Consider the following 27,448-nt stretch of genomic DNA (forward strand, 5'->3'; position numbering starts at 1 on the left):
TGTCACAGCTTCTTTAGGCTACATTCACACGTCCGTGGTGTGTTGCAGACCCGCAAATTGCGGGTCCGCAACACACCAGCCCGTCACCCCCATAGAAATGGCTATTCTTGTCCGCAAGCTGCGGACAAGAATAGGACATGCTCTATCTTTTTGCGGCGCTGCGGACCCAAAATCGGGGCCGCGCTCCGCAATTGCGGCTGCAGACAGCACACTGTGTGCTGTCCGCATCCATTCCGTCCCCATAGAGAATGAATGGGTCTGCACCCATTCCGCAAAATTGCGGAAAGGATGCGGACCCATTTTGCGGACGTGTGAATGGAGCCTAAGGCAGATACAGCTGGTGGCGGTGGAAGGATGGAACTGAGCATGTGCGACCACTTGAGTAGGTGGATGTGGACATCACCAGGGGGCGCCATTATAATGAGGTAAAGAGAATATTTCACAGTTGGAGCAATTTTGTAACAGAAAGTAAATTACAAAAATAAATAGTTTTTCATTCTAAATTATATTAAATAATTCCCTGGATCAACGACCTCTCCAGAAAAGTGATAACGTCTCTTTGTAGAGATCTTATCACATACTTAAGGGTGTATTAGACACCTGGGTGCTGCAAGTGATTGTCGGGAGGGAGGCGTTCCCTCCCAGCAGTCGCCAGATAGCTAGCGGAGGACACCGCTGCTATTACATGCAATGTTCTCCGCAGCATGGGGAGGAGCGATCACTATGCCATCGCTTGTCCCCATGCAGGTCAGCGGTGTGCTGGCAGCAGATCCTGATTACACAGAACGATCTGTCGCCGGCGAATCCAGATCTTTCAGCATGAAACATCTCATAGAACATCTCATCTATGTGAACATACCCAGTCCTAGATTAGATCATTTCTTTTTATAAGGAGCCCTGCAAAGCCCCTGCATAAAGTGAAATAAAAAATAAAAAAAGAGCGGTGATGACGCAGGTGACTGAGCACTATCTATTCACTTACCTTGTAATTCTGAAAAAAACGTTGATATTTTTCATAAATCTCCTGTTTAAAGACAACAATGACGATCTCAGAAATAATGGTCATGACAGAAGGATCGCCTAGGTAGTCTTCTATACCTTTCATCATCAGTCTTATGGATCTTTCGGCTTTTAAGTTACCTGCTCATTGAGAAGAAAACATACATTTGCTTTATAAGACAAGGAGGACGCTGAAGTAAAATACATGTACAGAAAACATTCACAATCACATTAGGAAAAAAAATATATTATATCTGATGTGCAATGCCAGGCTTTAGTGGAACGGACATCGCCCGCTGCTGAATTTCTGGCGCCTATTTTGTAAATAAAACGTTAAAAAATTTAAGTATATTACAAAAAAATAATTTTATGGCAAAGCTGTTCAAAGGGTTAGGTACACTTTACAGCTCTGTTCACACTACCGTTATGGTGACTGGTATGACTGATCAGTTTTTAAACGGATCCCAAGAAATCCTGAAGGACTCCGTTAGCAGTTTTCTGCCAAGGTTCCTGTAGCTGTGACAGCAATAAACGTTCTGCAGACTATACTATTCTTGCCATCAAACATACTGGTCACAATGCAATTGTTATAGTGCCCTTATTAAAGGGGTCTCCCAGAGCATACAAATGTTTTACTTAAAAGGCATGTGTCACCATGATCAACCCTATTATACCAGGCTGCCTGGTAGGGTTTATCGCGGTGACTGAAATGAGCCGTTTCTCTCTGCAATCAATATTACCGATGCAGAGAAATTTTGCAAACCAGGTGTTCACAGCACCAAGGGGCCTGGCCTAACCTCTCAGAGCACCAGTTCACCTCTGCCTATCCCTGTTGCCAGGCATCCTCACTGCTCCGATGTCTGGCCCTGAAATCTCACGCTTGTTCCGGCAGCGGTACCATCAGCACATGGGCAGTGAAGCTCTCCGAGCGCATCTGCATTATAATTTCCCTTACAAACAGAAACCGTGGAGTAGTGCCAGATAGCACTGGCTTTCAGTGGACCCCACAGACTTACAATGGGGCTGCCAGTCTCCGTCCATGTACCTGTTAAATTGCGCTCTGTCAGAAGAACAAAAAAATAAAGAAAAAAACTGATCCGTTATTTTGAGCATCAGTTCTGATCAGTTTGTGTCATCTTCTGACAGAGATCAGTTTTTTGATGGGAGAAAAAGTCCTGCGTGCAAAACTGATCTATGATGGAAGTGACACAAACTGATCAGAACTGATGCTCAAAAAAAGACGGATCAGTTATTTTTAGTGGAAACTGATGCAAACTGATCATAACCGATTCCCAAAATAACAGATCCATTTTTTTCTTCTGAAGGATCAGAAAAACGGAAATCTATACAGTGATGTGAACTCACTGTAAGGTCTCATTCACACTGCCGTAGGTGGGCCGTTCCGTGCATTGGGGACCGCAATCTGCGGTCCCCAATGTACGGGCAACCTTCGTACGGCCTCCGGGATGAATTCAGACCCATTCAACTTGAATGGGTCTGCATTCGTCCGTTCCGCAAAATGATAGGGCAAGTTCTATCTTTTTGCGGAACGGAAGTACGGAACAGAACCCCACGGAAGCACTCCATAGTGCTTCCGTAGTGTTCCGTTACATGATTCCGTTCCGCATCTCCGGATTTGCTGACCCATTGAAGTGAATGGGTCTGCATCCGTGATGCGGAATGCACGCGGAAAGGTGCCCGTGTATTGCGGATCCGCAAATGCAGTCCGTAATACAGCAACGGGCAGCACACGTTGCTAATGTGTATTAACCTTTCCTCCTGAAGAAGCATTACCTGTTACCATTGCTGGGAGACTGACGGTCGCCATGTTGGCCTTATCACAGGCCTTAAGAGCCTTCATCACTGAGGTAACAATGGCGTCTGATCGGACGTCAATGAGATGAATTATTTTGCTGCACTCCAGATTTCCAGCTGAGGTCACAACACAGTCGTCGTTGGGGAGTTTAGCTGAAAAATACAATGGAGCCTATTTACTAATACCGCCCAATACATGGGAAATGGAAACTTTAGACTAGAGATGCGTCAAAGTTCTCAAAGCAGCTCAGGAGTTAAAGGGATTATCCAACTTTAAAAAAAAAATCTTATCCTACCCCCCCTGTGATTTTTATTACAACTACTGTTGAGCAAATGAAAGTGGACTTTGATCCAAATTTCAGGGAAAATTTGGTTTGCACGAACCTGAATTTCCTTGTGCTTCGTGGTAGCGAATAGATTTTCCCTGAAATGGTGTAAAAACTAAAAATAAATCATACCTCATCCATTTTCTCACAATGGCCCACCGCCGTCTTTATTGAAGATCTCACATCAAATCCCGTGCGCGATTCTGTGTATTGATTTCCAGGTCCTGCACAATGTGTATTCATAATTGTGCTATGTAACTGTTCACGTGTAATATGCCTGGTTGACCAACAGGTGGCAGCATAAATGGCAGAGCTATCTTACAGAGAATGGAGCTTTTTTATTCCATTCTAACCCCCGATCTGTGGTGTGGTAGGCGTGTCCCACTGGCTGCAGGGAGGGTGGAGTTCTAGTTAGAGGTTAGTGAGAGTGTAGTTTAGCTTACCCCATGTTAGGGGAAGGCAGCAGGTGCACGTCCCTGTTGGACGAGCCCTGTCTGGACCAGCTACAGCACCTTCAGCTCTGCTGGTCATGGAGGCAGAAGCTTGGAGCCTTAGAAACCAGAAGTAAAGTGTTCCCTGGTCAAATCTAGAGACAGACCAGATTACAAAGTAAAGTACAGCATAAAGAGGAAGCTGAGTTCTACAGCCAGCCTGTCAGCACAGCAGAGCCAGAGAGGGACAGACGTAGCATAGAGGAGTTTGCCTGCCACCATTAATGCTAAAGCCTGCTGGTAACCAAGAGAAAGTTGGAATATTGTTTCTGATGAACGTTTACCAAAGCAAAGCTGTTATCAACTTCATCGCAAGGTCTTGACTCAATTTGTTTCTTCATCCCCTTCATCAACTACCCCCTTTGTCTGCTTCAGAGCCAACGCCTAGGGTTCCAGCGTATCCAGGTAGGAGCACAGTGACACGTGCACAACACTTAAAAGGGACATTATAGGCTACCCTACTCCACTCTGGCATTCCTACACCTGGGTACCATCCACAATATCACTAAAAGGGGCTCTGTGCCCTTGTTGCTTCATTGCAACTGGCGTTACGAAAAACAGAAATTTATCTTATTTCTTAAAGGGACCCCAGCGCGTCCCCCGGTCTCTGCTGTAAATACACATCACGGATGGGAGAAAATTAGATTAAAAAAAACCTCTCATAACACCTTTTTGAACTCTTTTGTATGACTTTATACTGCCTGTTGATTAGGCCAACTTTTGCCAAAATGTTGGCACTATTTTGGTGCGTGTTGATGCAAAAGGGGTTGTCCAAGGTTGACATGCTTTTAACTACCACCCGTTCCCTGCTGGACGTGTGGTGGGAAGCATATTTACCTACTCCCTGTCCTTTGGTTCCAGCTCTGTTGGTGCCTGACTGTCTCCATTGCACTTCAGTCCCCACAAGTAAACCTCCTGCACGGATGGGATAACATGCCATGCTGCAGCCAATAACTGGCTGCTTGGGTATACATCACTGCTGAGGTCAGTTATTGGCTTCAGCAGTTCACATGATCAAAGCGCAATGAAGATACGAGATGGAAATGAGTGGCAGGGACTGAACAGCTAAGTATGTTTCCCTTCTCAGGTCCAGCACAGAGCAGGTGGTATTTAAAAAAAATGTGAATCCTGGACAAACCAATTCAGTACACTTGCCAACTTCTGGAAGTTGACCTCTGGTGAGTGAGTAGATCTGGCACATAATGGATATGCCCACTTTTCCATAGGCTCTGCCCCTTTCCAGCAAGGTTCCTTCCTTGCTTGTAGCATGTCATACGCTTTTTATGAAGGATAACTTTTCTTCAAAGTACGCTTGGGTTCCTGGGCTCCATCTAACGATGCAGCGTCCCAGCACAACATACAGTTGGAGCTTCTGGAGAGAAGCCCTCCACAAGCCGTGTGGGAGATTTGCCAGCTCATCCGGGAGGTCTTTTCCTTTTTCTGGGAGTCTCCCAGATGTCCTGGGAGAGTTGGCAAATATAATCTTACCAGACGATCTGCTGTTGCCTCCTAAGCAATGGAAATAACTACAGTATCTGCGCCGATACTCTGACCAATGGTGCAGTCATGAGACTGACAGGGCCGGGGAAAATGTCTGGCGCTGTCAATCAAAGCAGAAAGGGGAGTGTCTTCAGCAGTGGGGTGTTGACAAACTGGTGCTCTGAGGGCTTGAGCCAGCACCTCGGTGCTCCAGGAGACTAATTTGCATATTAAAAGAAAAAGATTTTTCTCTAATGTGCAACATAAAAGAATAAATAAGGCATCTCTGGTTTAATAGGGCTACCAGATGCCTATTCATTTTAGTTTTTTATTACATTTAATGGCATTGGAGAAGTTTTTAAGATATTCAGACAACCCCTTTAAAGAGGTTATGCCATGATTGATGTAACAAAATTAAAATCAGATGTCATATAGTAAATGACGGCTTCTAGAACCAGCCCTGTACCTCACATGTATCCAGAGATCTCCACATTCATTGTTCCAGTTGTTCTGTTAGATTCTCTTCAGGCTGGCAGCTTGGGTGGTGGTGGTGAGGGAGATATGCCCTTTCTCAGGGGGTGTACCTGCAACAGGCAGCCTCCCCACAGGGCCCTCTATATTGCGTCCCAGGTTTGGTAGGAATGCTGAGAGGTTTAGTGCGGCCTAAATGTCTCTTTATGTATGTCACAGTGCTCCTACCTGGATACGGCTGGACCCCAGGCTTTGGATCCGAAGCAATAAATAGGGGGAATAATTGAGGGATTTGAAGAAATAACTTGAGTATACTGTAGACCTTGAGATGAAGTTCAATGGCAGCTTTACTTAAATACAAGTTTCTCCAAACAGTTTCAGGCTTTGTCTTGGTTCCAGCAGGCTTTAGCATTAAACTGGCAGGCAAACTCAACTCTGCTATATCTTTCTCTCACTCTGCTGTACTGACAAGCTAACTTGGTGTCTTTGTTTCCTCTTTATGCTGCACTTCACTCTTGTAGTCGGACTTATGTTCAGCCAAAAAGTAGGTTAGAATCCTGGCAGTTCCAACATGGAGTCTCAACTAGAACAAACCAGAACTGCCCCACCTCCTTCTGGTAGCAAGCAGGACTGGCCCACTTCTGCCCAAAGGGGGGAGAATGGAATGGTAAGTTCCATTCTCTCTAAGGATAGCTCTGCCATTTGCGCTGTCACCTGCTGGGGAATCATGCACATTACATGTAATAAAAGTAACATAACAAGATTATGAATGCACATTGTGGAGGACCTGGAAAGATATACATAAGATGACATTATATTAGCCCATTAGAGATAGTAGCAGGGTGCAATAGTGGTAACACCACTCTGGGGTGTTACATATCCTTTTTGCTCAGCATTCTCCCCATCACAGCTCAGGGGGCGTGTCCTTTTTGCTGCAGCTCTCACCCTGTAACTGTCACAGCTTCTAACAGAAGATATGGCTGGTGACAGTTAAAGGAAAGATCTGAACATGTGTGTCCATCTCAGTAGGTGGACCTGCACATTACTATACAGATTAAACGCAAAGTAAAGAGAATATCTCACAATTGGATCTTTCTTTTCCAGGAACTTTTCCTGCTGAATTACATTAAAATAACATTTAATCGTGGATCAACCCCTTTGAGTTGTTTGAAAATCCTGATATATCCCCTTATCTGCACTGCATTGTGGTAACACTACTGTACAGCCTGCATTCTGTCACCCAACACTAAAATATAGTAAGATAGAAGGCAGACTGACACGATAACATACCTAAATTTTCACATTCTTCCTTTACGATAGGACCCGCCGCCTCAAGGATGGCTTTAGAGACCCCTAAATGTGTATAAAAATTATTATTGTTATTAATGCGGTATCATATTCATTATTACATAATGACAAAATGGCTGCATGATGTCGACTCTGAAGAAGCTAATTCAAGGGTAACCGATATGGCTGCACTTCCTGTTGCCGCTTTAACAAAAATTTTCCCCTCAACTGATTAGAAAAATGCTGATATCTCTGCAAATAAAACAAACACAATCACCTGAATTGTTTATTGAATAGCTGAATTGATGATTGAAAATGGTTACGATTGGGGTGTAGATTCACTCCAGCCAGGGTGGCCAACTTGAATTTTTCTTTTTTTGGGACAACTTATCCCAAAATCACTGACAGTCAAAAAATTTTACGGACAAATTGGAAAATCATAATGAATGATTATAACTTATAACGGGTCATTTACTAAGCTGAAAAGCCTAAGGGTACTTTCACACTTGCGTTAAACTTTTCCGGTATTGAGTTCCATCCTAGGGGCTAAATACCGGAAAAAAACTGATCAGTTTTATCCTAATGCATTCTGAATGGAGAGCAATTCGTTCAGTATGCATCAGGATGTCTTCAGTTCAGTCACTGTACGGTTTTTGGACACTAAAATTCCGGAACACTTGCCGGAATGCTGGATCCGGCATTATTTTCCATTGAAATGCATTAATGCCGGATCCGACCCCAAGTGTTCCGGAAAAACAAATCCGGTTTTGCGGTCTGCACATGCGCAGACCTTTAAAAATTTGAAAAAGATAAATACCAGATCTGTTTTTCCGGATGACAACTGGAGAGACAGATCCGGTATTGCAATGCATTTGTGAGACGGATCCGCATCCAGATCAGTCTACAAATGGTATCCGTTTGCATGCAGGTTGCCGGTTGCGACGGAACTGCCTGCCGGAATCCAGCAGCGCAAGTGTGGAAGTACCCTAAATTAGGTGTATTTCAGATTCAGATGGCGCAATGTGGTGTCCTAGGAAGCTGTCTTACATTTAGACTGCTGCTGGATGCGCCGAAGTTATGGAGAGGCCGGCGCAATCATTGGGAGAAATAAAATGGCCGCTGTCCTATTAGTCCACACAAAACCTGTCCTAATCACATAGCAGGACAAGTTAGGCCTCTTTCACACGAGCGTGACGGATTGGCTCCAGATGCGTTCAGGGTGCGTTCAGTGAAACTCGCACCATTTTGCAAGCAAGTTCAATCAGTTTTGTCTGCGATTGCGTTGAGTTGTTCAGTTTTTTCAGCGCGAGTGCAATGCGTTTTGATGCGTTTTTCACGCGTGTGATAAAAAACTGAAGGTTTACAAACAACATCTCTTAGCAACCATCAGTGAAAAACACATCGCACCCGCACTTGCTTGCGGATGCAATGCGTTTTTCACGCAGCCCCATTCACTTGCTGCGATTTTCACGTAACGCAGAAGTGATGCGTGAAAAACAACGCTCATGTACACAGACCCATTGAAATGAATGGGTCAGGATTCAGTGCGGGTGCTATGCGTTCACGTCACGCATTGCACCCGCGTGGAAAACTCGCTTGTGTGAAAGGGGCCTTACTTCACAACACCAAGCTAAATAGCTGCCTCATCCTCCTCTCCTACTTGTCAAGGATTATGATCCTGAAAACAGCTGATAAGAACTTCAGTTCAATCTCTGTACAAGTGGAGTTCATGAGGAGACATGAAGTACAGAGGACGGACAGGACAGACTGTGGTAATGTGGGGCTGTGGTAATGGAGACTGCATACAAGTGCTGCTGCTCATTACCCCCACCATCCTCTCTGTACTTTATGTCTCCTCATGAACTCCATTCCTACAGAGATTCAGCTAACATTCTTATCAGCTATATTCAGGATCATAATGTCACGAGGGTGTCAAGAACCACGCCTGACTCCGTTATACCCGGGGTCAGGAAGTTGCAGCGGTTGGCTGCACGCTCTATGTAAGATAGGGCTGTTTCCTTATGGTAGCTTTCTGGGTTTGCTTTGCAAACCCTTTTGGCTCACTCAGGGATCCGTAGCTCCTTCTCCTCAGCTGTTCCTTGTCCAGCACTCCCAACCTCCTTATATTCCCCTCTCACACTTCTCTGGTTGCCAGATATAGAGCTTCCTGCCTGGACATCTATTCTGACCCTCTGAAGCTGTGTTGCTGCGTTCTCTGATAGTTGGTCCAGAACGCTACCCTCCGGATCCCTGTTGGACCTTTGTGGTCTATTGTGGTCGCCCACCTGGGTGTATGTGTTTGTCTGTTTTGTCTGGCCTCTCCCTGGTGTTTCCCTCTTAGTGACAGTGGTGCGGACTAGCGATCCCACCGGCCCGTTCACTATCTAGGGCTCATTTTAGGGAAAGCCAGGGTTTAGGCACGTGATCGCCGCACGGGTGAGGAACCCGTCTAGGGATGTCAGGGCAGTCAGGTGCCAGCCGCAAGGTGAGTTAGGGGTCACCACCTTTCCCTCTCCCTTGGGCAGGGCTTTCCCTTTTTCCTCCCTGTGCGTGACGCTGGTCATTACATTAATGTCTGTCCTTCTTTCCTCAGAAACAAAAGACCGTCGGAAAACTACTAACCCCAGGCTGTGTGGAGGATGTCAGCCGGGGGGTATACGTTTCCTCCATACGTACATCGCAATTTGTGTTGCCAGCGGTTATTGTTTTTGGTGATAAGACGGAGACTATTTCTTTCTTTCTAGACAGTGGAGCAGGGGTAAATTTGATAGATGCCCATTTTGCCCCCACTATGGGTTTGTCTCTCTGTACGCTACAGAGACCTATTCCCATATTCGCTATTGATTCTGCTCCTCTGTCTCAGAGAAACCTCACTCACATTGTCCATAATTTACACCTTCGGGTAGGGGACCACCATAACGAGTGTCTTTCATGTTATGTTCTGGAGGGGCTTCCCACTCCGGTAGTGCTGGGTCTTCCCTGGTTGGTAGCGCACAATCCAGTGGTGGATTGGCAGGCCAGGGAGATATTGGAGTGGAGTGAGCAGTGCAGAGAAAATTGCTTAAATAGCAATTGCTTAGTCGCCTCCATAACTACCCTACCTACATTTATTTCGGATTTTGAGGATGTTTTTTCTGAAAAGGGTTGTCAGAAGTTACCACCTCATCGTCCTTATGATTGCCCGGTTAACCTTATTCCCGGTGCAAAATTACCCAAGACCAGGTTATATAATCTTTCGGGTCCAGAGAGACAAGCCATGAAAGATTATATCTCCGAGAGCTTGGCTAAGGGACACATCAGACCCTCTTCTTCACCCGTGGCTGCAGGGTTTTTCTTCGTTAAAAAGAAAGATGGGGGCCTGCGTCCTTGCCTAGATTTTCGCGAATTAAATCGGATAACCATCCGAGACCCATACCCTCTTCCTCTCATTCCTGACCTGTTTAACCAGATTGCGGGTGCTAGGTGGTTTTCCAAACTTGATCTTAGGGGGGCCTACAATCTGATTCGTATTAAGGAGGGGGATGAGTGGAAGGCTTTTAACACCCCTGAGGGGCATTATGAAAATCTAGTTATGCCTTTCGTTCTGACCAATGCTCCTGCCGTCTTTCAACATTTCGTTAATGACATTTTTAGTCATCTAATCGGCAGGTTTGTGGTAATATACTTAGATGATATTTTAATTTATTCGTCTGATCTGAGAACACATGAGGTGCATGTCAGACAAGTACTGCAGGTCCTACGGACGAATAAATTATATGCTAAAATTGAAAAATGTGTCTTCGTTCAGGAGATACAATTCCTAGGTTATTTTTTATCTGCTTCAGGTTTCCGTATGGATCCTAGGAAGGTCCAGGCAATTTTAGATTGGGATCTTCCTGAGAACCTCAAAGCACTACAACGGTTCTTGGGCTTCGCGAATTTCTATAGGAAATTCATTAAAAATTATTCACTTATTGTAAAACCCCTTACTGACATGACTAGGAAGGGGACTGATTTTTCTAAATGGTCTGACGCCGCTAAAGTTTCTTTTTCCTCTCTAAAAGAGAGGTTTACCTCAGCACCTGTACTAGTCCAACCTGATGTCTCTCAGCCTTTTATTGTTGAAGTCGATGCGTCAGAGGTGGGAGTGGGGGCGGTGCGGTGCTGTCTCAGGGTCCGTCTCCTGGCAAATGGCGTCCTTGTGCTTTCTTTTCTAAAAAACTATCTGCAGCAGAAAAGAACTACGATATTGGCAATAGGGAACTATTAGCTATTAAACTTGCGTTTGAAGAATGGCGTCACTTTTTAGAGGGGGCAGTCCACCCCGTCACTGTGATTACAGACCACAAAAATCTTCTGTACCTCGAATCAGCTAAGCGTCTCACCCCTAGACAGGCTAGGTGGTCGCTATTTTTTACCAGGTTTAACTTTGTGATTACCTATCGTCCTGGGGCAAAGAATACCAAGGCTGATGCACTATCTTGTTGTTTCCCTGGAGGGGGTAATGTGAGTGATCCGGTGCCCATTCTTCAAAGAGGAGTGGTTGTTTCTGCGGTACACTCTGTTCTGGAGAGGAAGGTGTTAGAGGCCCAGGGGGACGCCCCGGTCTCTTGCCCCTCAGAGAAATTGTTTGTACCGTTGAACCTACGTTTCAAATTATTAAAGGAACATCATAATTCGGCACTTGCTGGGCACCCGGGTAGTAAAGCAACCTTGGAGCTATTGTCTCGTCGTTTTTGGTGGCCAAGGTTGCGTCAGGATGTATTGGATTTTGTGTCTTCTTGTTCTACCTGTGCGCGCGCAAAAGTTTCACATACACGTCCTGCAGGGTCTCTATTACCACTCGTCATTCCCAATAGACCATGGACACATCTGTCAATGGATTTTATCACTGACTTACCTTTGTCTGCGGGTAAAACAGTTATTTTGGTAGTAGTGGACAGGTTTAGCAAAATGGTACACTTCATTGCGTTACCCGCACTACCTAATGCTAAGACTCTTGCTCAGGTATTAGTCAGTGAAATCGTGAAGCTTCACGGGGTCCCCTCCGATGTTGTTTCGGATCGGGGTACCCAGTTTATTTCTAAATTTTGGAAATCTTTTTGTTCCCGTTTGGGGGTACACTTGTCCTTTTCCTCAGCTTTCCATCCTCAGTCGAATGGACAGACTGAGCGTACCAACCAAAACCTTGAGACATATCTAAGATGTTTTGTGTCTGAAAACCAAGAGTTGTGGTCATCATATTTACCGTTAGCTGAGTTTGCCATAAATAATCGTCGTCAGGAATCCACTGGCAAGTCACCATTTCTTGGTGCATATGGTTTTCATCCCCAATTCTGTACTTTCAAAGAGGGAGGGTCTTCTGGGGTTCCCGAAGAGGAACGGTTTTCGTCATCTCTTTCATCGGTATGGCAGAAGGTGCAAGCTAACTTGAAAAATATGGGAGGTAAATACAAATGCATGGCTGATAAGAGACGGTCGCCAGGTCCGGACCTAGGAGTGAATGACTGTGTGGTTGTCTACTAGGAATATTAAATTGAAGGTTCCCTCTTGGAAACTGGGTCCTAGGTTTATTGGCCCTTACAAAATTGTAGCCATCATCAACCCCGTGGCTTTTCGCCTGGAGTTACCTCAGACTTTTAAAATTCATAATGTTTTTCATAAGTCGTTACTCAAAAAATATGTTCCACCTCTAGAACCGTCACCGCTGCCACCCCCTCCTGTTGTCGTGGATGGTAATCTAGAATTTCAGATATCAAAAATTGTTCATTCTCGTCGGGTCCGCCGCTCTCTTCAATATCTGGTGCATTGGAGAGGTTACGGTCCCGAGGAAAGAATGTGGGTTCCTGCGTCTGAGGTAAACGCCGACAGGCTAGTTCGGGTTTTTCATGCCTCTCATCCTGAGAGACCTGATCCTGAGTGCCCGGAGGCCCCTCGTAGAGAGGGGGGTACTGTCACGAGGGTGTCAAGAACCACGCTTGACTCCGTTATACCCGGGGTCAGGAAGTCGCAGCGGTTGGCTGCACGCTCTATGTAAGATAGGGCTGTTTCCTTATGGTAGCTTTCTGGGTTTGCTTTGCAAACCCTTTTGGCTTACTCAGGGATCCGTAGCTCCTTCTCCTCAGCTGTTCCTTGTCCAGCACTCCCAACCTCCTTATATTCCCCTCTCACACTTCTCTGGTTGCCATATATATTGCTTCCTGCCTGGACATCTATTCTGACCCTCTGGAGCTGTGTTGCTGCGTTCTCTGGTAGTTGGTCCAGAACACTACCCTCCGGATCCCTGTTGGACCTTTGTGGTCTATTGTGGTCGCCCACCTGGGTGTATGAGTTTGTCTGTTTTGTCTGTCCTCTCCCTGGTGTTTCCCTCTTAGTGACAGTGGTGCGGACTAGCGATCCCACCGGCCCGTTCACTATCTAGGGCTCATTTTAGGGAAAGCCAGGGTTTAGGCACGTGATCGCCGCACGGGTGAGGAACCCATCTAGGGACGTCAGGGCAGTCAGGTGCCAGCCGCAAGGTGAGTTAGGGGTCACCACCTTTCCCTCTCCCTTGGGCAGGGCTTTCCCTTTTTCCTCCCTGTGCGTGACGCCGATCATTACACATAACCCCTGACAAGTAAGAGAGGAGAATGAGAACAGCTCTGTAGCTCAGTGTTCTGAAGTAACTGTCCATCTGTGTGATTAGGACAGGTTTTGCGTGGACTAACAGGACAGCGGTCAATTTATTTCTCCTAATGATTGCTCCCTAGACAAAATGAGCCATTATACATAATGGAAGTTATTTGGGAATATATTTATAATAAAGTAATATTTTAGTATTTTCATTTTCTTAATTCCTGGAGAACCCCTTTAAAATCGGCATAAAAACGCTGGTCTTATTAAATGTGCCCCATAAGCTTTATCATTGATTATGTTCTTATAATCTATAATACTTAAAGGGGTTATCCCACTTTGCATTTTCATACTTACCTGCTGCCAGCCCGCCATTCACTTCCTGGATTCTGGCTGGGGGCTGGCTTCATCTTGATTGAAGTCTTCTCCCGGCCGGGCCGCGCTGGACTGAATGCGCACGCCGCTGCGCATGCGCCATGGTGACTTATTCCTGGCCAGTATAGTACAGAGCCGGCGTGCGCGTTCACGGCTCTATACTATTCTGGCCAGGAAGAAGTCACCATCGCACATACGTGGCACCGTGCGCGTTCAGGACAGCGAGCGGCCCGGCCAGGAGAAAAGAAGGAGTCTTCTGCGCAAGCGTGGTGTCACGGATGTAGTAGGGGAGAACACCAAAAGACGACAAGAAGGAAGGGAAAAGACACTAGGCCTCACTGCTAAGGAAGGAAAAGGGTCACCACCTATAAAACCCTGTTCCTGGCCCTAACTCCTAGCCGTATGGGCACCTCTCGATGGTAGAGATGCCCATACACAGGAACCTAGAAAACCCTGGTGGCCCTTGGATGCCCTAATGGTAATGACAGGGCAGAGACTACCCGTTCCTTCCCTGGTGAAGGAACCAGCGTCTCGCTGAGGCCTAGTAAACAACAAAGGTGGGGGGGATACAAAATACAACAAACGGAACACTTAACTTCTGAGGCTGATGGATGATGGCTGAACAGGACTTCAACTAGAACCACACTCCAGCTCTTCCAAAAACCGAATAAAACTATCCAGAGCAAGGAGTGATGGGTAAAGTCAGACTAAATAGGGTGAGGTAAAGGTCACATGATCCACACCTGAACAGGAGGCGTGGACATACAAGCAACACACAGACAAAGAGAAACCAAAACCAAAAGAGGCTGTCAGATCACTAATGTGCAGATAATCTTTCAGACCTTCTAAAACCTGTCACCGGTGTGACACGTGGCCACCGGGATTCCGGAGAAGAGCGGTGGCCGTTGCCAGGGGACAGTACCCCCCCTTCTACGGGTGACCTCCGGGCACCCAGGACCGACCTTATCAGGATGAGCTCTGTGGAATGCTCTCACCAGACGACTAGCATTAACATCGGTCGCTGGAACCCACATCCTCTCCTCTGGTCCGTACCCTCTCCAATGAACGAGATACTGGAGGGATCTCCGGAGAACTCGGGAGTCCACAATCCTGCTGATCTGAAATGCTAAATTGCCGTCCACCATCACAGGAGCGGGAGGCAAGGAGGACGGCTCAACAGGTTCAACACATTTCTTTAACAACGATTTATAAAAAACGTTATGAATTTTCAATGCCTGAGGAAGTTCAAGACGGAAGGCTACAGGGTTAACAATGGCAGTGATCTTATATGGACCAATAAATCTTGGTCCCAACTTCCAAGAAGGTACCTTAAGCTTAATGTTTCTTGTAGACAGCCACACAGAATCACCCACTCTCAGGTCTGGACCACTCATACGTTTCCTGTCAACCGCACGCTTATACCTGTTGCCCATCTTTTCCAGGTTATTTGGGATTTTCCGCCAAATAGAAGACAAAGAAGAAGAAAATCGTTCCTCCTCAGGAATGCCAGAATTATGAACACCAGAAAATGTACCAAACTGTGGATGGAACCAATATGCCCAAAAAAACTGCAACTTATCAGTGGATTGCTGTCTACGGTTATTTATAGCAAACTCAGCTAACGACAAAAATGAAGACCTTTCTTCCTGATTCTCTGAAACAAAACCTCTCAAGTAAGTCTCCAGATTCTGATTAGTGCGCTCCGTCTGTCCATTCGACTGAGGATGAAAAGCCGAAGAGAAGGACAATTGTACACCCAGACGAGTACAGAACGCTCTACAGAATCTGGAAACAAACTGAGTCCCTCTATCGGACACCACATGAGAGGGAATGCCATGTAGTTTCACGATGTTGTCGACAAACACCTGCGCAAGAGTTTTAGCATTGGGTAGACTAGGTAATGCAATAAAGTGTGCCATTTTACTAAAACGATCGACAACCACCAGAATCACAGTCTTTCCCAAAGAATTCGGTAAATCTGTGATAAAATCCATGGACAAATGGGTCCAAGGTCTGGACGGGATGGGCAATGAAAGCAGAGACCCGGAAGGCCGAGTATGTGTCACCTTAGCACATGCACAGCTACCACAGGCTGACACATAGTCCTCAATACACTTACGCAACCCCGGCCACCAGAATATGCGAGAGATGAGATCGACAGTCGATCTACTCCCAGGGTGCCCAGCAAGCACCGTACAGTGATCTACACTGACGTAATTCGGAGGGAACAAACAACTTCCCATGAGGACAAGAGTCAGGAGCATCCTCCTGTGCCTCCAACACCCTGGCCTCGAGATCAGGATAAAGAGAGGATATAACCACCCCTTCAGATAAAATGGGACTAGGGTCATTAGACTCAACCCCCCCCCCCCGGTTGCACCAGAATAGGGGCCGAAGCAAAACATTCTTTCATAGCAGAAAAGGCCTGTAATGCCGCATCAGACCAGATAGAAATATCAGCACCCTTCCTAGTCATGTCTGTTAAAGGTTTAACCACCGATGAATAGTTCAAGATAAATTTACGGTAGTAGTTGGTAAACCCCAAAAACCGCATAAGCGCTTTCAGATTTTCGGGTCGATCCCAGTCCAACACGGCACGGACCTTCTCGGGATCCATACGAAAACCTGAGGATGAGAGCAGGTAACCCAGAAATTGCACTTCCTGTACAGCAAATACACACTTTTCCATCTTAGCATACAACTTATTCTCTCTTAGGATCTGTAACACCTGTCTCACATGATCCTGATGAGTCTCCATATTAGACGAATAAATTAGTATGGCATCAAGGTATACAACGACAAACCTCCCCACCAGATGATGAAAGATGTCATTGACAAAGTCTTGAAAAACCGCAGGAGCATTGGTTAACCCAAAGGGCATGACCAGGTTTTCAAAATGACCCTCAGGGGTATTAAATGCGGTCTTCCACTCATCCCCCTCCTTGATCCTTACCAGATTATATGCCCCCCTCAGATCCAATTTAGAGAACACCTTGGCACCAACAATCTGACTAAACAAATCCGGAATCAAAGGAAGGAGGTAAGGATCACGGACGGTAATACGATTGAGCTCACGGAAGTCCAGACATGGTCTCAGGGTACCATCCTTTTTCTTTACAAAGAAAAATCCAACAGCCACTGGGGACTTGGATGGTCTAATATGTCCCTTTGCCAAACTCTCGGTGATATACTCTCGCATAGCCTTTCTTTCGGGTTCCGAAAGATTATACAACCGAGATTTGGGCAATTTAGCTCCGGGAATAAGATTGACGGGACAGTCATACTCCCGGTGCGGAGGCAACTCCTGATTACCACTCTCATAAAACACATCAGAAAATTCTGAAATGAACGAGGGTACAGTTTTAGTGGTAACCATAGAGAACGATGCATTAAGACAGATGTCCATGCAAAAATCACCCCAATCGAGAATCTGTCTCGTTTGCCAATCGATGTTAGGGTTATGTTTGCTTAACCATGGCAAGCCCAACACCAACGGAGCAGGCAGACCCTCCAACACATAACAGGAGATAGATTCCTGATGCAAATCACCCACTCTTAAATGAATGTCATTTACTACCTGCGACAGGAATTTTTGGTCGAGAGGTGCTGAGTCAATTGCAAAGACAGAAATACTATTCTCTAATGCATTAGTAGTCAACCCGGGAATGCGTACAAACTGTCCATCAATCAAGTTAACTCCTGCCCTACTGTTGATAAATGCTTTGATTTTCACAGTTTTGGACTCTAGCGCCACCTCAGCAGACAGGAGAAAACGGGTACTACCAGTAAAAGACAAAAGTAGGTTTTCTTGCTCCCCACCCACACTACCTATACACTGCGTGCAGAATTATTAGGCAAATGAGTATTTTGACCACATCATCCTCTTTATGCATGTTGTCTTACTCCAAGCTGTATAGGCTCGAAAGCCTACTACCAATTAAGCATATTAGGTGATGTGCATCTCTGTAATGAGAAGGGGTGTGGTCTAATGACATCAACACCCTATATTAGGTGTGCATAATTATTAGGCAACTTCCTTTCCTTTGGCAAAATGGGTCAAAAGAAGGACTTGACAGGCTCAGAAAAGTCATAAATAGTGAGATATCTTGCAGAGGGATGCAGCACTCTTAAAATTGCAAAGCTTCTGAAGCGTGATCATCGAACAATCAAGCGTTTCATTCAAAATAGTCAACAGGGTCGCAAGAAGCGTGTGGAAAAACCAAGGCGCAAAAAAACTGCCGATGAACTGAGAAAAGTCAAGCGTGCAGCTGCCAAGATGCCACTTGCCACCAGTTTGGCCATATTTCAGAGCTGCAACATCACTGGAGTGCCCAAAAGCACAAGGTGTGCAATACTCAGAGACATGGCCAAGGTAAGAAAGGCTGAAAGACGACCACCACTGAACAAGACACACAAGCTGAAACGTCAAGACTGGGCCAAGAAATATCTCAAGACTGATTTTTCTAAGGTTTTATGGACTGATGAAATGAGAGTGAGTCTTGATGGGCCAGATGGATGGGCCCGTGGCTGGATTGGTAAAGGGCAGAGAGCTCCAGTCCGACTCAGACGCCAGCAAGGTGGAGGTGGAGTACTGGTTTGGGCTGGTATCATCAAAGATGAGCTTGTGGGGCCTTTTCGGGTTGAGGATGGAGTCAAGCTCAACTCGCAGTCCTACTGCCAGTTTCTGGAAGACACCTTCTTCAAGCAGTGGTACAGGAAGAAGTCTGCATCCTTCAAGAAAAACATGATTTTCATGCAGGACAATGCTCCATCACGCGCGTCCAAGTACTCCACAGCGTGGCTGGCAAGAAAGGGTATAAAAGAAGAAAATCTAATGACATGGCCTCCTTGTTCACCTGATCTGAACCCCATTGAGAACCTGTGGTCCATTATCAAATGTGAGATTTACAAGGAGGGAAAACAGTACACCTCTCTGAACAGTGTCTGGGAGGCTGTGGTTGCTGCTGCACGCAATGTTGATGGTGAACAGATCAAAACACTGACAGAATCCATGGATGGCAGGCTTTTGAGTGTCCTTGCAAAGAAAGGTGGCTATATTGGTCACTGATTTGTTTTTGTTTTGTTTTTGAATGTCAGAAATGTATATTTGTGAATGTTGAGATGTTATATTGGTTTCACTGGTAAAAATAAATAATTGAAATGGGTATATATTTGTTTTTTGTTAAGTTGCCTAATAATTATGCACAGTAATAGTCACCTGCACACACAGATATCCCCCTAAAATAGCTAAAACTAAAAACAAACTAAAAACTACTTCCAAAAATATTCAGCTTTGATATTAATGAGTTTTTTGGGTTCATTGAGAACATGGTTGTTGTTCAATAATAAAATTAATCCTCAAAAATCCAACTTGCCTAATAATTCTGCACTCCCTGTAGTAATTTGGGGATTAAACTTATTTTTTATTTTTTTTCACCTATATGCTGCAAGTACGGACAAATATTCACAAAATGTCCCTTCTTGCCACAACAAAAGCAGACTCCTTTCACATGACCCAAGCGTTTGCCAGTAGTTCCAGGAGTAGCTCCTCCTAACTGCATAGGCTCCTCGCAAGGCACAACCACCAGTGTCTCTCCACCATAAGTGTCAAAGGAAGCAGTACCCTTATTGGACAATACGTCCTGAAGGTGAGGACCCCTAGATCTCTCCCTCAGGCGTCTATCAAGACGTACAGCAAGGGACATAGCTGCTTCCAATGACTCTGGATTTTCATGAAAAGCCAATGCGTTCTGCAGTCTCTCAGACAAACCCTGGCAGAATTGGCTACGGAGAGCAGAATGGTTCGACTCTGTATCCGTAGCCCATCTTCTAAATTCAGAGCAATAGGTCTCCGCAGAACGTTCTCCCTGCCGCAAACCCCGTAACTTGGTCTCGGCCTGAGAGATCCGATTCGGGTCATCATAGATAAGACCGTGGCATCTGATAGGAATAATACAGTGTAATCGCACACGGGATTTGGGCTGAGATCTTCAAGGAAGATGGTGGCGGCCAGCCCATCGCAAGCAAATGGATCAGGTTAGTGCTATTTTAATCGATTCTCTGCCACAAAGCACAAGAATATTCGGCTTTGCTGCGAATCAAATTTATCCTTCGTGGACTTCGATTCGCTCATCACTATTGAAAATGTTATATTTAGAGATGAGCGAATTTCATGTTATGAAATCGCTTCGTTTGTGTGGTAAAAGCTCAATTGCGTTATGGATTCCGTTATAACGGACCATAACGCAATTCTATAAGAGGACTCCCCTGCATAACGGAAACGGGACGGATCCGTTTTGCAGCCCATAGACTTCGATTATGATGGAATGAATAACGGAATGCCTTTAGAGGCACTCCGTTATGCATTCCGTTCTAGAATTGCGTTATGGTCCGTGGTAACGGAATCCATAACGCAATTCACCTTTTACCAACAAATGAAGTGTGATCGAATTTCAAAATATGAAATTCGCTCATCTCTAGTTATAATGTTAGTAGTAGGAGGAGTAGTTAAATTGTGGCATGGCAGGCATCTGACAGGACCAGACAGACCAGCACAGCAGAACACAGACCTTGAAATGTGAACATTCAGGCCGCGAGTGAAACTCGAGAACTGTCAACTGTATGGTATCCAAAAAAAATGGAGAGGAGTTCCGTATAAAGGGAAACTGCTCTTGTGAGAATGAGGGGATCATATACGTGCTGGAGTGCCCTTGTGGACTCCAGTACGTTGGTAGGACAGTGAGGAAATTGAAAATAAGGATCCAGGAACATCTACGGAACATCAGGAAAGGCCTGATGAGCCATAGTGTATCAGCTCACTTCAAACTTGTGCACGGAAAAAATCTGCGGGGCTTGAAGTTTGCCGGAGTAGAAGTGGTTAAGCCACACTGGCGTGGAGGGGACTCGCTGGCGCAAATCAATAAAAAAGAAGTTCAGTGGATTTACCAGCTGGGGACCCTGCAGCCAGGTGGTTTAAACATAGAATTTGATTTAAAACCATGCCTTGTGTAAAGTATTTCTGCGGGTAGCGCTATTTGGTGAGTTCTTTACCTTTTCTCTTGAGGACCTTGGGCGACGTCATGGGGGAGTGACCGCAGAATGGGCGGTCGCATCACGTGATGTGTACGTCATGAGGAGGAGGGGGGGTTGAGAGCTCCCGAATGACGAGACCAGGAGTGGGCGGTGCCTTGGTGATTGATTATGAATGGTATAGGAAAATGTGGTTACTTTGAGGGACCTATGATATAGGCTGTATAAATAAAAAGGAAATCACTAACAAGAGAAGAAGTGTCACGAGATAGAAGTGTATGGCGGTATAAATAATGAAGTTTGTTTGTGCCATAGAACTGCGGTAACCCGAAAGGGAAAGTATGTAAAATAGGTGGGTTTTTGATTGGAAGAGAACCTTCCCTTATTTTTCAAATATATTTGAGAATTATTGTTATTATGTGTATTTTATATGTTTGGGGAACTCTGTGATAACACTGTTTGTTTAAGCGATATTTTATTATGATTTGGATGAACAACGGCTCCTATAATCTGGGAAGCTGGGCTATTTAAAGGGCCCCACTGTGGACATGCGCAGTTGTCGCCCCTGAGGAAGCCAGTGAGCGAAACCCGGGTCGGGCAGGAACATGATGGTTTTACCTTTGTTACATGCCTTTTGTCTACTACCGTTTTGTAAGTAGAATAAAACCTTTTAAACCAACTTTTAAGAGGGTGCTACACTATTTGCCGATTTTTCTTAACCCTGTAGAGGAGATGGTCTATGGAGGATCGGATCCTTTGGGTGAGGAGGATAGAGGCAGGTGCCCAGTTTCATTCACCTGTGAACAGGATGGTATAATCTCAAGCAGCGCGGTTTCCAAATCTCTATTATCTGACTATCCAGTGTGAATTGCCTACCACACTACACCGGAACCAGCAGCGCAATTGTATTGTCCGTGTTTGGACACAGGACTGACTTTTGTATTTTTTGTTTCAAGGCTTATTATAGGAACAGCCTGGGAGCTCCACACAGAACCACAAGAGCCATTAACCATTGCCATGCTAAAGAAAGAGGAGCACGGGATAGTGGCAGACACAGACAGTCAGTGTAACAGAAAAGAATGCATTTAGGCTGCCGGATTTAAAAGGGGTTTCAGAGATTAAAATACTGATGACCTATTCTCTAGGTCATCAGTATTTGAACGGTGGGGGTCCGACACCCGGGACCTCCCCCCCTTTCCATCAGTTGTTTGAGAAGGCACAGGCACTGATGTGAGTGCTACAGCCTTCTCCCTGCTCAGCAAGCACAGTTCTGTACATTATATAGCGGCCGTGCTTGGTATCGCACCTAGCCACTTTCACTTCTATGGGGCTGAGCTGCGCCTAAGCCACGTGACCGATGAACAGGATGTCACTGTGTCGGACCCTCACTGATCAGCTACTGATGACTTATCCAGCAGATAGGTCATCAGTATTAAAATCTCAGAAAACCCCTTTAATGGCTATGTACACCTTCGGGGGCATTTTCTTTTTTTAGGATTCCATCGTACACATTTTGGGCTAAAAATCTTTTTTTCAATTAGTCTTTATTAAAAATATTGAGCCATTCTGTCACAAAGGGTTAACGGTTTGTGTATCTGTGTGAATTTGTACTTTTCTTTTCACTTTATAAAATTATCCAGACTCTATCCAGTCTCCAGCACTGATTGGATAGAGTGAGTCTGTGCAGGGACACACCCCTAACTGGTTACCGCCCCTCTGTACCCTTACTGCAGACTGCTAGCCATTCATTTATAAATTCTAGTAGAAATAATAAAGGAATGGCACAACGTAGAGCCATAAGACTAGATGCCTCAGAACTGTTATTATATGGGGCACTCATGATGCTATTAGAACAGGCACGTCAGGAGAAGGGACAGGTCCTCTTTAAGCTAATCTCTGGAACTGTATCTACGCATAAAACATATATTTAGGGGGATCTAAAGGCTTGCAAGTGATGCATCTTGTCACCTATCCCTCACTGCACATTCTAACTAAATAGGTTGTGTATGCCTAAGGGGGTATTCCCCCAGCCCTATTTTCAGTCCACATTCAATTCGCATTTTTTGTGGATCGGATGTGAACCGCTTAATTTAATAAATGAACACGTCCTATTCTTGTCCGTTTTGTGAACAATAGGCATTTGTATCGAAGGGCAGGACGTGCTGTGGAATGCACATGGTCGGTATCCGTATTTTGCGGATCAAAACACAGATAAGGTCGTGTGAATGCACCCTAAGATTCAAAATTCCACATTCAGACATAGGGTGGGTCCAGAGACAGTTCTCACTGTACACTCGAGAAAACATCAGCATAATATATATTTATATTCCCATACCACCATACAAAGGGAGTCTGTCAGCAGGAAGAAAACCAGGCACAGTGCCTTGTAGGGCTAGCTCACTAAGAGATCCGGTGCTTTATTCTGGAGAAAAAACTTTTAATGTGTATGTAAATACAGTTTAGTGCACCGAGGGTGGGCTCAAGCCACTCTGTGAACCTTTGCTGCTCCTGCTTCCTCTGCAAGCCCCTCCCACTCCTTCTTGATTGACAGGACCAGGTTCCTGCATGACTATCTTTCTTGGAATCAGACACAGTAGATGTGAGATCTCAGTTCCTTACCAGCGCTGCGGTCCAGTGTTGCATTACTTAGGTTTACTATGGCGTCTGTACTTTCAGCAGTGATGTCCCCCTTTTTTAACTTCACAGATGTTTCGCACACCACCACATCCGTCATGATGGCGGTTTTCACAAGTACTGGTTGCCCAGTTAAAACAAAGCCTAAAACTGAATAAAGACAACATTAGTAGAAACAGAAATATAAACAGTATGGTGGTGTGATTAAGCCACAGTATGGCAGTATTATTAAACCATAGTATGGCAGTATTATTAAACCACAGTATGGCAGTATTATTAGACCATAGTATGGCAGTGTTATTAAACCACAGTATGGCAGTATTATTAGACCATAGTATGGCAGTATTATTAAACCACAGTATGGCAGTATTATTAGACCATAGTATGGCAGTATTATTAAACCACAGTATGGCAGTATTATTAAACCACTGTATGGTGATATGATTAAGCCGCAGTATAGCAGTATTATTAAAGAGGCTGCGCAGTAGTTAAATATTGATGACCTATGCTCAGGAGAAGTCATCAGGTTGGCGGGGTCTGACACCCAGCACCTCCGCCGATCAGCTGTTTAAAACGGTAGCGGCACTCGTTTTATTACCATTGTAGTAGCAGCAGATTGGGAACTTTATAGGCAGAAGATTTTGGTGCAGAACTTTCTACAACTGAAAATCAGTTCCCTGATTTTGTTTTGGTGGGAAACCCTTAGATTCAATATGCAATTCAGAGGAGACATATACGTTCACATATTATTATAATACTTCTGCTTATTATTACTATTACTTGTAGTAAGGGGGTGTCAAGGTAGCCGATGTACGTGAGCCCTGGTGTCCGAGGGTGGCCCAAAGGCTCCTTTGCCACATAAGAAGACACCACTCGGTAACACTGACATGGAAAAAAATCTAGGAATTTTAATAAACAGCAAATTAAGCTGCAAAAACCAGTGTCAGGCAGCTGCTGCCAAGGCCAATAAGATAATGGGTTGCATCAAAAGGGGCATAGATGCCCGTGATGAGAACATAGTCCTACCACTTTACACATCATTAGTCAGACCACACATGGAGGACTGTGTACAGTTCTGGGCTCCTGTGAACAAGGCAGACATAGCAGAGCTGGAGAGGGTCCAGAGGAGGGCAACTAAAGTAATAACTGGAATGGGTGGACTACAGTACCCTGAAAGATTATCAACATTAGGGTTATTCACTTTAGAAAAAAGACGACTGAGGGGAGATCTAATTACTATGTATAAATATATCAGGGGTCAGTACAGAGATCTATCCCATCATCTATTTATCCCCAGGACTGTGACTGTGACGAGGGGACATCCTCTGCGTCTGGAGGAAAGAAGGTTTGTACACAAACAGAGGAGGATTCTTTACGGTAAGAGCAGTGAGACTATGGAACTCTCTGTCTGAGGAGGTGGTGATGGTGAGTACAATAAAGGAATTCAAGAGGGGCCTGGATGTATTTCTGGAGTGTAATAATATTACAGGATATAGCTACTAGAGAGGGGTCGGTGATCCAGGGAGTTATTCTGATTGCCTGATTGGAGTCGGGAAGGAATTTTTTATTCCCCTTAGGCCTCATGCACACGACCGTTGTGTGCATCCGCGGCCGTTGTTCCGTTTTCCGTTTTTTTTTTCGCGGACCCATTGACTTTCAATGGGTCCGTGGAAAAATCGGAAAATGCACCGTTTGGCTTCCGCGTCCGTGATCCGTTTTTCCAGTCCGTGAAAAAAATATGACCTGTCTTATTTTTTTCACTGACAACGGTTCACGGACCCATTCAAGTCAATGGGTCCGTGAAAAATCACGGATGCACACAAGATAGTCATCCGTGTCCGTGATCCGTGTCCGTGATCCGTGTCCGTTTTTCCTATCATTTTCAATGCAAACTTGACTTAGTTTTTTTTTTCACTTTTCATGTCCGTGGATCCTCCAAAAATCAAGGAAGACCCACGGAAGAAAAAACGGTCACAGATCACGGAACAACGGAAATCCGTTTTGCGGACCGCAAAAAAAAACGGTCGTGTGCATGAGGCCTTAAGTGGGGAAAATTGGCTTCTACCTCACAGGTTTTTTTTTTGCCTTCCTCTGGATCAACTTGCAGGATAACAGGCCGAACTGGATGGACAAATGTCTTTTTTCGGCCTTATAAACTATGTTACTATTACAAATGACATATGGTAGGTCCAGTGGTGCACCTAGCCTTTCTGCTGCCCGAGGCTGCCCCCCCCATGCCAATTTCTTAACCTAACCCCTTTGCCACAATGAAAGCGCTCATTGCCAATGGCCCTTCCGCTGCCCCCCTCTTGCCCCTACCTGGTGCTGCCTGAGGGGGTCGCCTAACCTCGCCTCATTGGTGGTGCGCTCCTGGGTAGTTTGGCGTCCTGTTACAAATTTGGATTACAGATACAGCGGAATCACTATCACGTACGAGGCTGAAGTTGGCTTCTTATTCATCGGTTTCTTATTCACGTCATTTTTTTTTTTTCTTTTTTACAGTGACGTGTGAGAACTTGTTGCCAGTAATATAAATAAGTTGCAGTACGCCATCCTAAAGTAAAATCAGCTGAAGGTGACATAAATACAGAAATGAACGGCTCACACACGGGCTTCAAAGTGGGCACAAGAGAGTGGGATTTAAAGGGTTAAAACAATTCAGCCTACCGATTTCACATTGTCAACATACAGAGGGTGGTGACCCGCCTCATATGCAGTTGAGCTTAGCCTGGTCTGAACAGGTTCTTGGCACGAGAACTGGCATCAAAGTGGGCAGACGGACACTTTTCACTGATTTGAAAAAGTGGTGTTTTTAAAGGGTTAAATGAACTCGAGCTACTGAAAAATACAGAAGATGTGAATAAGAAACCAACTTCAGCCTCGTCCAGGTTATAGAGTCGTGTGTGAACTTACCTCGAGCCTTCGAGCAAAGTGTCGGCTCTGGACGTCTTAGGGAGGGTCATGAAAGCCCTGTTCTAGTTTCACTTTCCTGCAAGGGAATTTCCATCATCACATAAACATTTTTTTTTTTCATAAACAGTGACGCTGAACAAATTTAACCTGTTGCAGGCCAAATACCTCCGTGTGGTTTGCATTTAACTCTGTAGAGATGTTTCTGAACGTCCTATCAGAGGTAGCAGCTACAGAAGCGGGGAGCCGACTCCTGTGGTACGTGGACGATGGTTTCAATTTTTGGAGGGGAAGTGAACAGCAATTAGGTCAATTTATTGAGTATTTGAATAGATGTCGTCCATTAGTGCTCATGCACACGAACGTATTTTCTTTCCGTGTCTGTTCCGTTTTTCTTGAGGACCGTATGCGGAACCATTTATTTCAATTGGTCTGAAAAAAACAGAAGTTACTCCGTGTGCATTCCGTTTCCGTGTGTCCGTTCCGCAAAACAATACATGTCCTATTATTGTCCGCATTATGGACAAGGATAGGACTGTTCTATTAGTGGCCAACTGTTCCGTTCCGCGGACCGCAAAATACATACGGTCGTGTGCATGAGCCCTTAATAAAATTCACTCCAGAAAAACATCCTGAGGCCATACATTATTTGGATGTAGAAGTGATAATTGATAGGAATATTAATCAAATATCTACTACTCCTTTTTTCTAAGCCGGCAGATAGGAACAATTTGTTAAGACGGGATAACTAACATGCACCTCAGGTCTTTAACCCTTTCCCGACATTTGACGTAATAGTATGTCACATGTCGGGTCTTTAGAGATGGCGCCTGCTCCGGATCGGAACGATCACCATAACCGGCCACTGCCTGCTATTTCACATAGCAGATCCCCGGGGCTAGTGTCTGCGACCAGCAAAAATGCAGATCACAGACATTTAAGCCCTCAGATGCCATGGTTAACCCCTTAGTGACCACCCATACGCCTTTTTACAGCGGTCACTAAGGGGACTTAGGCTGGGCCGCAGCTTTTTTTATGGCG

At 45.2% G+C, this 27,448-nt stretch overlaps 1 protein-coding gene across 1 annotated transcript in view; it reads right to left on the reverse strand.

Annotated features, from left to right (window-relative positions):
• LOC121008672 (protein mono-ADP-ribosyltransferase PARP15-like) overlaps positions 1-26,441 on the reverse strand; it is a 54,360-nt gene extending 27,919 nt beyond the window's left edge. Inside the window, exons 1-4 of the mRNA XM_040441369.1 lie at positions 26,411-26,441; positions 23,483-23,641; positions 2,794-2,967; positions 983-1,140 (exon numbers count right to left, since the gene is read on the reverse strand). Of these exons, the coding sequence (XP_040297303.1) occupies positions 983-1,140; positions 2,794-2,967; positions 23,483-23,597 (447 nt within the window). The 5' untranslated portion in view covers positions 23,598-23,641; positions 26,411-26,441. The remainder of the gene's footprint in view (positions 1-982; positions 1,141-2,793; positions 2,968-23,482; positions 23,642-26,410) is intronic.
• Positions 26,442-27,448: the final 1,007 nt, after the last annotated feature.

Source organism: Bufo bufo, chromosome 7 (assembly GCF_905171765.1).
Source record: "Bufo bufo chromosome 7, aBufBuf1.1, whole genome shotgun sequence".
Taxonomy (NCBI): Eukaryota; Metazoa; Chordata; class Amphibia; order Anura; family Bufonidae; genus Bufo; species Bufo bufo.